Source organism: Lepidochelys kempii, chromosome 2, assembly GCF_965140265.1.
Source record: "Lepidochelys kempii isolate rLepKem1 chromosome 2, rLepKem1.hap2, whole genome shotgun sequence".
In the NCBI taxonomy this organism is placed as follows: domain Eukaryota; kingdom Metazoa; phylum Chordata; order Testudines; family Cheloniidae; genus Lepidochelys; species Lepidochelys kempii.
This window is the reverse complement of record NC_133257.1, coordinates 17,001,343-17,013,273: the sequence shown is the minus strand read 5'-3', so window position 1 is coordinate 17,013,273 and position 11,931 is coordinate 17,001,343. Positions and strand designations below refer to the sequence as shown.

The 11,931-nt window shown below is 39.3% G+C and overlaps 1 protein-coding gene across 1 annotated transcript in view; it reads right to left on the bottom strand.

The window, feature by feature from the left end:
- Positions 1-1,270: 1,270 nt before the first annotated feature.
- The window catches only part of KCNQ3 (potassium voltage-gated channel subfamily Q member 3), a 279,973-nt gene continuing 269,312 nt past the window's right edge, over positions 1,271-11,931 (bottom strand). Inside the window, exons 11-15 of the mRNA XM_073330106.1 lie at positions 11,361-11,463; positions 6,339-6,470; positions 4,300-4,398; positions 3,572-3,656; positions 1,271-2,629 (exon numbers count right to left, since the gene is read on the bottom strand). Coding sequence (XP_073186207.1) covers positions 1,892-2,629; positions 3,572-3,656; positions 4,300-4,398; positions 6,339-6,470; positions 11,361-11,463 — 1,157 coding nt within the window. The 3' untranslated portion in view covers positions 1,271-1,891. The remainder of the gene's footprint in view (positions 2,630-3,571; positions 3,657-4,299; positions 4,399-6,338; positions 6,471-11,360; positions 11,464-11,931) is intronic.

Here is an 11,931-nt window from a genome sequence, read left to right as displayed (position 1 = left end):
GCCAACATCCTGAATGTGGAACTCCCATTAAATAGTGTAGATGTACTTTGCACTCCTAGTGTGCCTTACATTGGAGGGTCTCAAAACGCTTTAAAAACATCAGTGAATTGAGCCTCCACCCCCATATGAGGTAGGGAAGTATCATCCCCATTTTACAGATGGGGAAACTGAGGCATGGAGAAATTAAGTGACTTACCCAACATGACATGACTCAGTAAAAGAGCTAGGAATAAAACCCAGGAGTTCCCTACATGAAATACACTTTCTTTTGCAGCTGATGGTAGTTTTGTACCAATCTCAGTGGGAAGTTTGGCCCTATTACAAATAAATAGAACGAGCAAACTATTTTCTACAAAATAAGATTGATTGTAATCACACTGGTGGTGGTTTTATAACCTCCGATGGAGATTTTCAAAGCATGATTTGCATTAATGGAATACACGTTTCTAATTCCCTCAAGTGGCTTTGCAAATCTCAAACTGTCCCTAATTTCTGTTTTACACTGCATTTGATACACTGATACTTGTATGATAGGGGACATGAGAACTCTTTCAGCTACAAAAAGAACAAGAGTACTTGTGGCACCTTAGAGACTAAAAATTTTATTAGAGCATAAGCTTTCGTGAGCTACAGCTCACTTCATTGGATGCACAGAATGGAACATATTGGAAGAAGATATATATATTAACAGCAGGAGAAAAAAACTTTTGTAGTGATAATCAAGATGGCCCATTTAGACAGTTGACAAGAAAGCGTGAGGATACTTAACATGGGGAAATAGATTCAATATGTGTAATGACCCAGCCACTCCCAGTCTCTATTCAAACCCAAGTTAATGGTATCTAGTTTGCATATGAATTCAAGCTCAGCAGTTTCTGGTTGAAGTCTGTTTTTGAAGCTTTTCTGTTGCAAAATTGCCACCCTTTGATCTTTTACTGAGTGGCCACAGAGGTTGAAGTGTTCTCCTACTGGTTTTTGCATGTTATGATTCCTGATGTCAGAATTGTGTCCATTTATTGAATCTATTTCCTTAAGTTAAGTATCCTCACATTGTCTAAATGGACCATCTTGATTATCACTACAAAAGTTTTTTTCTCCTGCTGATAATAGCTCATCTTAACTAATTAGCCTCTCACAGTTTGTATGTTAACTTCTAACTTATCTGTATGTATAGATATCTATATATCTTACTATATGTTCCATTCTATGCATCCGATGAAGTTGGCTGTAGCTCACGAACGCTTATGCTCAGATAAATTTGTTAGTCTCTAAGGTGCCACAAGTCTTCCTGTTCTCTTTGTGGATACAGATTAACATGGCTACTACTCTGAAACCTTTCAGCTACAGAAATTATGTTTAATCAGCAACACACTTCGATCTGACCTTTTCCCTGTTGAAATTTTTGGAAGATTCTGGCTAGTCTGGAGAGAGAATTATTCACTTGCATTGGAAAACGGGCATTGATATGGAACAAATAATTTATATATGTTTCCACATCAGAACATTGCTCCTGAAACGATCCTTACTTTGTTGCTCTGTTTAAAAAATGTAGCATGAACTGTCACATCTCACCTGGCATTGCTCTAACCCTCATTATATTGACGAACATCAGCGAGATATGTGTCACAGAAGAAATTAGCTGTACCATTTATATAGTGTAAAGTCATGCAAACCATGCTCAAAACTCTGCTGCTTAGTTTTGGTGGCATGAAAAAAACTGCATTAGTAAATTGTATGAAATGGTGCAGAATGACTATCACTAGTATCACATGCATCTTATGCAGCCATCGGTGTTTTGAACTAGTAAGCATTGGGTGTGCAGTAAGTGAGCTATACAAAGTATGTTTACATTACACGGAGAAGTCAACCAGTGGAGCCCCCACAACCATTTTTAAACTGGCTTGTTTGAAGGGGTCCATACTGAATCCGAAATCCCATCCCCTGTTGAAGACAGAGGCATGGAGCCACTTGGTGTAAAAGGGTCAGTATCTGTGTCTGTTTCGCCCTCTGCTAGGTAGCGTTTCTCTCTCATCCAGGTTGATCCCCCATTTGGGCCAAAAGGGAAGTCTTCTTTGTCTTGGGAGATACTGAATCCACTCGGGGAGCGTTCAAGCTCCTCATGGTTGACGGAAAGAAGGGATAATGGGGTGTCGCTGTCTCTTGTCAAGCTCCTTTTCTGCCTTGGAGATATCCTGTCGGAATTGGGGCTCTGCAAGTCCCCTGGGGACTGGTACCTAACTCGGGAGTCTATGAATGTGAGTATAGGCAAAACTGTCGGCCTTTCTGCATATGAAGTCGAAGAAGGCATGGCCTGCAACTTGCCAGAGTTTTGCCCACCTAATGAAAAAGGGCGTGAATAATTCATTGGATCCTGTGCTAAGAAACCATATGGACCGACTTTGTGTACTGGAACCTGGTGGAAGTTATAAGGAGTTTCATGAGTGCAAGGCTCTGAGTATTTGTAGATTATGCTTTTCAATTCGGAGTATCTGTTTTCCTCTCTTTTTTCTTCTGCTGGAGAGGCAGCTTCTTTCAAAGGACACAACTCAGTGACTTGTACTTGCAGCTGCTCCATATGTTGCAAGTGCATATCGACTAGAAAATCCAGTTTCTTCCCCATGTCGTGAACCTGAAAAATAGCAGTTGTGAGATTTCAAATGGTTCATGGCTGGTCATTCAATGCAACAAACACCAGTTGTTTCCACTGGCACACTTTCCTCAGCAATGATATGTTACCACTGTCACCAAGGCAGCTACAGGAGAATGCTGTACTTTTCTCATTGGAGCCTGTGAGTGCCAAGTGTGTTTTAGCTGCCTGATCCATTGACCTGAACTTTTATATCCGACTCTATGAATTCTGAGAAAACAAACTTCTTTCTTTTTTTCAGGGCTCAGTCCGTAGTTTAAGCCCAGAAGATATAAATAGTGATCAAAAGTTGTTGCCATGGTCTGAGTTCTGTTCCCAATGGGCAAGTGTCCATATCACTAAGACCCACATCATGATCAGTAGCTTTTATTGTCAACCACAATAGAAAGGCCAAGGACTGAACTGCCCTGGATACTGAACTCCTAGTTGTTGCTTCTGAGCAAGGGTTAAAGCTCAGCTTGACTTCCTTTTCCTGTGGGAACAATTTGTGCCTGCATTTTTACATCCACAAAATAAACCGCTGATGAAAATCCAAGCCACTGCACGTCCACATTTTTTGCACACACAGTCATATATTTAGAAGTACAAGTGCCTTGACCTGCCTGGACAATTCAACTGCAGGCACAAAAAGGCACCTCTCAAGTAGAGGCCATCCTTCTGAATACCCTATCGGCATCAGCAAAAGGAGTATGAAGTACAGACAAATATTCAGGGATAGCCCCAAAATCTAAGCACCAGATCTGAACAATGATGAATTTTGAGGAGGTAGGAAATCTGGATTGAAACTTCATGGCATGGGGCCATCCCACCAACCAAAATGAAGATGCACCAACTGCTTTGTAAAAACATGCACTATTCAGTTAACTAGCAGCTCATGGAAAACTAACATAAACGTCTCTTTCTTTTAGTCCGGAAACTACATACCTGTCTTTCAACTTTAACAAATTTGCCCATCATACTTTGGTCTTCAGTATCTGCTGTGGATGCTTTGGCTACATATTGTTCATTTCTAAAAGGAACCAACAGTCTTGTTAGCACTTCATGTTCCATTTTGTTACAGTAAGTTATTTGTGTAAGATAACAGAAGTAAAGGCTTATTCATTATTATTATTATTTTAGCACCTAGGAACCCGAGTCATAGACCAGAACCCCATTATGCCAGGCGCTATACGAACACAGAACAAAAAGATGGCCCCTTCCCCAAAAAGCTTACAAGCCAAGTATATATAAAAACCCAGATCTGACTAGTTCCCACGTCACTACAGTTGTACATTGGTTTAGTGGGAATCAAAATCAACAGAGCTACACTGGAGTAAAACTGGATTAGCCTAGTAGTGAATCAGGTTCACCATCCAATGTTCTTATACAACACCTTCAACCCATTACAGAACATCACGTCTTTTTTCTGCCATCCCTATTTCTGAGCAGTTAAATTAAGAGAAGGATGTTTGTCCAGCATGTAATTTGTCAACCAAAAATCCACTATCTTATGATAATGTGCTCATTCCAACTGAGAGCATTTCACATTCAACATCTGTTAACATGGTAGCATGTTGGTTAGGTGACTGAAGTAACTGCAAAAATTTTAGGACATGAATGGCCACTTTATTTCTATTATAGCCTGCACAAAATGTTAAGCAGAATAACTTCACCTGGGAGATTGTTGTGAAGGGTAAGAAAAAGCTCCTCCCTTCTGGGATTTCTTATGCTTGGGAGTAGATGGAGGTCCAGGGGTAAAAATCATATCTACTCTGAAAGAAGAAAAGAGCAAGATATGATAAACGTGCACAAGGTCTTCTTTAAATACCTGCAGGAAATGAAAACTGCTCAGTATCCCTCCAGCAATCTATATCTCAACAGTACAATGAGGGAGTGAGTTTAGTGTTAGGGCAATAGACTGGGATTCCCAGCTCAGCCACCGACTCATTGTGTGGCCACAGGTAAGTCACTTAGGCCACAATTTTCAATCTTAGGCATTTAAAAATAGCACCAAAATCCATATTTATGTACCTAAATTAGTGGCTTGATTTACAGAAATACTCAAAAACAGCTGCTGATCCCAGTGATTTCAGTGGAGACACTCTAGATTTAATCCAACAGAATTTGGCTCAATATTTGCAATCCTCTACAACCATTTCAATAATCTAATAAATTTCTGGCAGTTTTCATATTTAGTTATCATCATAGTTTTCATTATGATGAATTATTTTAGTGGTTTGAAACAAAAAAATAGACACTTCAGGCTGCACAAAGAATCCCACCTGCAAAACATTCGCTTGAATTTGGAACCAAACTGGATGGAACATTTTGGAGCCTCTCACATGTTCCACTAACTTCTTTTAAAATTATTTCCCCATGTTTAAGCACTTCTAATCTAGAAGTGTTAAAACATAGCATGAAAAGCCATCTTGGTACTTCCAACATGACCAGAAGTGAAAGACCTGGAAAGCTAAGAAAACCACTTGCTTTTCTGAAATTTCCATTCAAATTATGCAGAATCCAAAGGTTCAGGTAAGTATGGGTAAGAATCTAGGCTGAGATTTACAAAGGAGCAGAAAGGAGCTAGCTACCCAATTTCCATATTGACATCTAATGAGATTTAGGCTCCTAAATGACTAAGTTACCTTTGAAAATGGGATTTAGGCAACTAAGTCCCTTGCTCTAATTCAATCACAAGCTACAGGCTAGATGCAAGAATTACTTGGTGAAAGTCCATGCCCTGTGTTATGTAGGAGGTCAGACTACATGATCACAGTGGTTTCTTCTGGCCTTAAAATCTATGTATTAGAAGTTACTTTAATTAAGGAGAATAGCCACTGTCATATAACGTTAATAAAAGTGAAGTGGAACAGAAGACACTAAATATGCAGAACACATAGAACAAACTATATTGAAAAATAAATTAATACAAACTACGAAGTAGAAAGAAAAAGAACAGTGTAGCTTGTTTTTAAAAGGTGAAAGATAAGTTCCCCCAGGTCCAACCAAACAACAGAGTTGAACTGAATTTGCTTAACTCAAGAGAAATCAAACAACACTACAATAAACCTTCTTGGATGGCTCAACTGTTTGTTTCTACCTGACGATCTGTAACAGCTCCAGGCCTGATTCTTCATTACCTTGCACCTTTTGTGGTCTTTTATTTTACACCCGTGCAAAGTGAATCTAAATCGCTACGTTCTCATTTGGCAGCAATCACTTTTGTCTAAATGATCACACAAGGTGCAGGTCAATAGTGAATCAGGCCCAGGAATGATTGCCATATAATACAACTACTACTTTACTTTTATATGTTGTCTGTACAGATGAGATAGGTGACTTGCCCAGGGTCACACAGAGAATCAGTTGCAAAGCTGAGAGTCATTTCCAGGGCTTATGACTCCCAGGTGCTTGCTTTAACTACTAAACAATGTTCCTTTCATATGTGGTTATCATAACTACTTGTTTATCTTTCCCTCTTAGAGGAGACACTCCCAAACTATTTTCAAGGGGTGAGTTGATAAACTGGCTATTGTTGTGTGCTGGATAGTTTAAAGCTTCTCTGACTGATGCTGGAAGGAACCACCTTTGTTCCTGTGTCATTAGCAGCATGTCGAGTTAGGGTGAGCTGCCTAGCACATACACAGAACAACTGCACTTCCCCATCACACACACACGCTCTACATTTATCACATTCTTGCAGCGATCTTACCTTGCCTGAAGGTATTTTATTCTGGAAAGCATATCAAGGTGCCCTGCTGAATATTGCTCTATCACATCCTTTACATCATAAGGCCTCAAAGTCTCCTTGAATTTTTTTTTATAGAGACGAAACTGTAGAATTCTGCATAGTAAATCGAACAATTATTAGCCCCCTACATAAACAGAACAATGGTCAATTATAGGTGAAGCTCTAGTCAGGCAACATTCTTTGCATGATAAAGAATTGAACATGTGATATTACGTCAACCCGAGACAATAAGTCACATGCAGGGAATATCTAATAATAAATCATTGTTAAGAACAGATTTCATATTTTGCTATTCATCATTAGCAGGCTAGACTTTCCTAGAAATACATATGGGCACAGTAGATCTTCCCAATATCATTCTAATTAGGCAAGGCCCCAGGCCATAAAAGTCAGAGCTGGATCTGGATTTTGTACAACAAAGTATAGGAGTGTTAGTTTCGGGAGTTTTGGTTCAACTTACTATACAGGAGGAGAGATTAAAAAGACTGGAACTTTACAGCTTGGAAAAGAGACGATCAAGAAGATATATGATAAAGGGTCTATAAAACTGTGATTGGTGTAGAGAAAGGAAATAAGGAAGTTGTATTTACTCCTTCACATAACACAAGAACTAGGGGTCACCCAATAAAATTAATAGGCAGCAGGTTTAAAACAAACAAAAGGAAATACTTCTTCACACAACATACAGTCAATCTGTGGAACTCATTGCCAGGGAATGTTGTGAAAGCCAAAACTGTAATGGGGTTCAAAAAAGAATTAGATAAGTTCCTGGAGGATAGGTCCATCAATGACTATTAGCCCAGATGAACAGGGATGCAACTCCAAGCTCTGATCGCCAAAAGCTGGGAGTGGTTGACAGAGGATGGATCACTCAATGATTGTTCTGTTCATTCCCTCTGAAGCACCTGGCATTGGCCACTGTCGGAAGACCGGATACTGGGCTAGATGAACCATTGGTCTGATTCAGTATGACCATTCTTATGCTCTTAAAGATAATTTGTAAAATGTATAGCAGGCTGAACCATTTTGAACCTAATCTGCGTTTCAATTTCAAATATTAACTGATCATAAGCCAAAGCATCCTTTAAGAGCTAACCTTCCAGTTAGCATTCCATGTCTGTGTAAACTAATATATATATTAGGTTCATATCCCATTGAGCTTACATAGAAAGTGAATTAATCAACTGGGGTTGCACAGAGCTGGAGAGAGATGCTAATTTATTCCTGTGTGTAAATATCATGCAGACAACTCAGTCTTAAGGTTACTGGTCTAATGTGGTAAAATGAAAAAAATCCATGTAAAATAAATGAATAAACATATCTTTCAAATGATGCTGCAGTAACATATATTAGCTAGCTTTAAACCAGTCCTTGATCTTGTGTCCATAAATTTAAAGTGTATATAAGGGCAAAATACATTAATATTCTGAGAGGTACAATATTGGAGTTTGTGAAAGAAAGATCATCTATATGGCATTTTCCCTTCTTATTTGTTGCTTCCATTACTTTATATGAGCTTTACTTTAGAGGAGAAAAATAATGAACCACCCAGTCTCTAAACTATAAACCAGCGTGGGTTAATTTAGAGGTGTTAGAGACCATATATTAGCAGGCAAGCCTCCAGTAGGGCAGTAGTAGAACTTGATCCCTGAAGTGCCATTTCCTATTGTAATTCAGAGATACGTCTGCATTGTCTCTAAGGGTATGTCTACACTGCAGCTGGAGCAAGCCTCCCCGCCTAGGTGGACAGACATGAACCAGCTGGGCTCATGCTGGTATGTGAAAAACAGCGGTGTGGATGTTGCAGCATCAGTTCAGTCTTAGGCTTGCCACCCAAACTCGGACCCAGGGAGTACAATGCTCTGAGGTTGGGTGGCTAGCCTGAGCCTCTGCCAGAGTGGCAATGTCCACACTACTATTGTTAACACGCTAGCGCGGGCCCCCAAAACAAGTCTCTGGGACGGACTATCAATTATTCTGCTTACTGCAGTTAGCCATTTAGTAGGCCTTTGCAGGAACTTAGCATAACTAAGGCAAAGCTGGGAGGGAGGAGGCAGCGACCACATGGAGTGAGCCTGACTCTGTGTCATCTCTGAGATGCTGGGGTAAGTGTCTGTGAAAAACAGGAAGTCTATCTATATTTGATTTTTGGTGTGTGTGTGTGTGTCGGAGACCATAAGACTGCAGATTCTGCAAAGACAAATCTATATAACTAACGACTTAAAAAGCGCTTTCTTAAAGGTTTTTCTTTGATTAACACGTTGATGTAATTGTAGTAGTTACTAACATAAAAGGGGTAGACATGTCCGAGGAATTTGGATTTGACCTTCTGGACATCTCTTGGAATCCCCAGTGACAGGCGTATAGCTGGCCACTTGAATCTTGTAATTTGACCACTTGAGACCTCTCCAGACTACGGGTAACTATTGTTTGGGGTGCTCTATAACCTATTGTGTTTCTGTGTGCTTGAGACTAAATAAAGCAGAGACTCTGAGTAAAGGCATTCTGGCGAGAGTGCTGGAGACTCATAAAGTGAAGGCTTTAAGTGAAATCACTTGATTTTGTGTGATTTGTGCCAGCCACATAACAGAGAGAGGTGCATCTCCCTTGGTTTATTTCCTGGTACTGCCTCACAGAGAGTAATGTTACTGAGAACTTTGGGTTTAAGGAACCCCGGGTAACAGACACACCCCAAGGATACATCTATGCTGCAAAAAAAAAAAAAAAGCTTTGTTGTTAACTCGGGTTAGCTAACTTGGGTTAAAATAGCAGTGAAGACACAGCAACCTAGGTTAGCAGCTTGAGTCAAAGCTGATAGGGAAATCTGGGGTTTAACTCGAGCTGCTAACCTGAGTTAAAAACTGAGTCACCGTGTCTTCAGTGCTATTTGAATACAGTCAGTTAACGTGGATGGATTCCTTTATTTGCACCGCAGATATACCCTAAGTCAAAATTTTAGATGGGACACCGCATGCACATGTACTCATTGACTGGGTGCACTCAGTTTCCACGATATGCATCTGAGGAAGTGAGCTGTAGCTCACGAAAGCTTATGCTCTAATAAATTGGTTAGTCTCTAAGGTGCCACAAGTCCTCCTTTTCTTTTTGCGAATACAGACTAACACGGCTGTTACTCTGAAACCTGTCATTATTTAAGGACACTTCTGAACAAGGCCCCTTAGGCTTCTGCTACAGCTGCCAGCATATTCAAAGAATGGTGGACACCCTCTTTGAATTGTCCCTACGTTGGATGTGCTCAACAGAGTCTGAGGCACTCTAGCACCTACTCTTGCATGGCTCTTTCACCTGGAAGACAGTCAGGCTATGGTGAAGAATTAACAGCTATCAATGGTGAGTACAACTGCAAGGAAAGTCGATTTTTCTGTGGCTTTAGTGTTATTTTCTGAGTGGGGGAACAGCAAGCTGCTACTGAGCTGGTTTCCTATCCTAGATGTGTGGTGTGCATTACTGAACCTTGGAATTGACCTCTGTTGCCAGCATTCACACTCTGAAGCATGTTTCTTGTGATACCAAGCAAGATGCGTCACACATCTTCAGTTACAGTCTGGGCCCTGGGTCTATTAGAATGTAAAAACTGTAATGGGGAACGGAGGTGACATTTGGGTCAGCTGGAGGCCACAGGATCGTGTGTCCATTCCTACCCAGGAAATGAGGGGCTTTCTGTGTTGAAAAATATCCACAAGATTTCACATAAATATTTCTTGTAATTTTCAGTAGAAAATCTTAACAGAAGGTTGTTTTCAAATTTAATTAAGAAAGCTTTGCTGGAAGAATGAAGATATTAAAATATCATATGCCAGATATATCCAAATGTCTAATTATGTTCTATAATCAGCAAAAATATTAGGATAAATCATAAATAGTACAGGTTGAAAAGACCTATTAGGTGTTCTAGGCCATTTGCACAGCATTGAAGGTTTGTTTCCTATAGTACATAGGGAATGGTTTTGTCCTGTCTCATTTAATTTGGAACAATTTACCAAGGATTCTCCATCACTCAGAATTTTTAAATCAAGTTTGGATGGTTTTCTAAAAGATCTGCTCTAGGGATTATTTTGGGGAAGTTCTATGGCCTGTGTTATACAGGGGGTCAGACTAGATGATCACAATGGTCCCTTCTGACCTTAGAACCTATGAAAAATGTCCCAAATAACGAGGCTTCCACCAATTTCCTAAAGAAATTATTTCCCAAGCTAATAGATCTAATTGCCAGGAAGTTTATCCTGATATTCTGCTTACATTTGCCCTTTCTTAATATCATCTTTCTCATCCTCATTATATCCCTTAGTACCAACCTAAATAATTCCACTGTGTTACTGGTGTTTAAATGCTTTAAATGTTTGTTGATTCATTGTGTACTTCACTAATCATTGCTTTACCAAGCTGCAAATATTGAGATTTTTTTAATAGCTACTCAAAAATCCACACACACCCCAAACCATTTCGTTGTTATTTCCTATTATCCCTGGAACTGGTCAAAATTCAGAATTTTTGTTCCATGGAAAATTCTGACATTTCAAAATTTCCTTTCGTCTTGAATCAGAATGAAAAGTCAATTCCACACAAAAATGAAAATTCCAACCTTATTGAAGCACTTAATTTCAGTAAGGTCAAAGCACTTTATCATTTTGACATTTTATATTATAAATTATTCAATAATAATATAAAAGTCAAAGTAATAAATTCAAAACAAAGTGTTTTGACATTACTGAAGCGAAACATTGATAATTTTTTGTTCAATTTTTTTGTGAAATCAATGAGTTTTCCTACAGAAAACTACTCCATCTGATAATTTTTGACTGACTCTAGTTATCTCCCTTTCAAGTGCCTACTATGATCTAACTGCCTACTCCATTTAAAGACCCAACAACAATGAACAACCTGGTGACATGATGCAGTGATTTCCGGTAGGCCAAGCATTAAAGATCAAAGCCAATACTGATGAGCATAAAGGAAATTTACCGGACAGCTCGGATGGCTGCCTTCAATGTGGGGATCATATCTTCCATAAGGAACTCATTACTGTAACCTCTGTCTTCAGTCATGGGATCCCCTGTTCCTGCATCTGTAAAGAAGGTCAAACACATGCATGTAAAAATCAGACCACAATTTACAACATTGTTTAAAACAATATTAAACCAAGTCAGTAATATAAACTAATTTCAGTCAATAATCACACATGAGAAGTTCCTTTGGTTACTTTGGCCAGCACTTATTCTCTAAATAGGGTGATGTCCCCCTGCATTCTTCTACACCAGGCCAAGAGAATGCAAAGACATTTTGTGGTTTCAGAAAGTCTCCCAAAATTCTAGCCATTTCATGAACCATCTAGAGCTTTCCTTCTTGTCAATTGGATTTAGGACCTCCCATTTTCGAGGAGTTTTAAAGAATAAAACATTGCCAAAATAGTCTATTTAGAGTGAAATGAAGATAAAGATCTTTTGAGCTTGATTCTATTCTCACTTGAACTGGTTTTACCCCAGTGTTACTTCACTGACTTCACCCGTGTGAGTGAATGATAATCGGGCCGTGT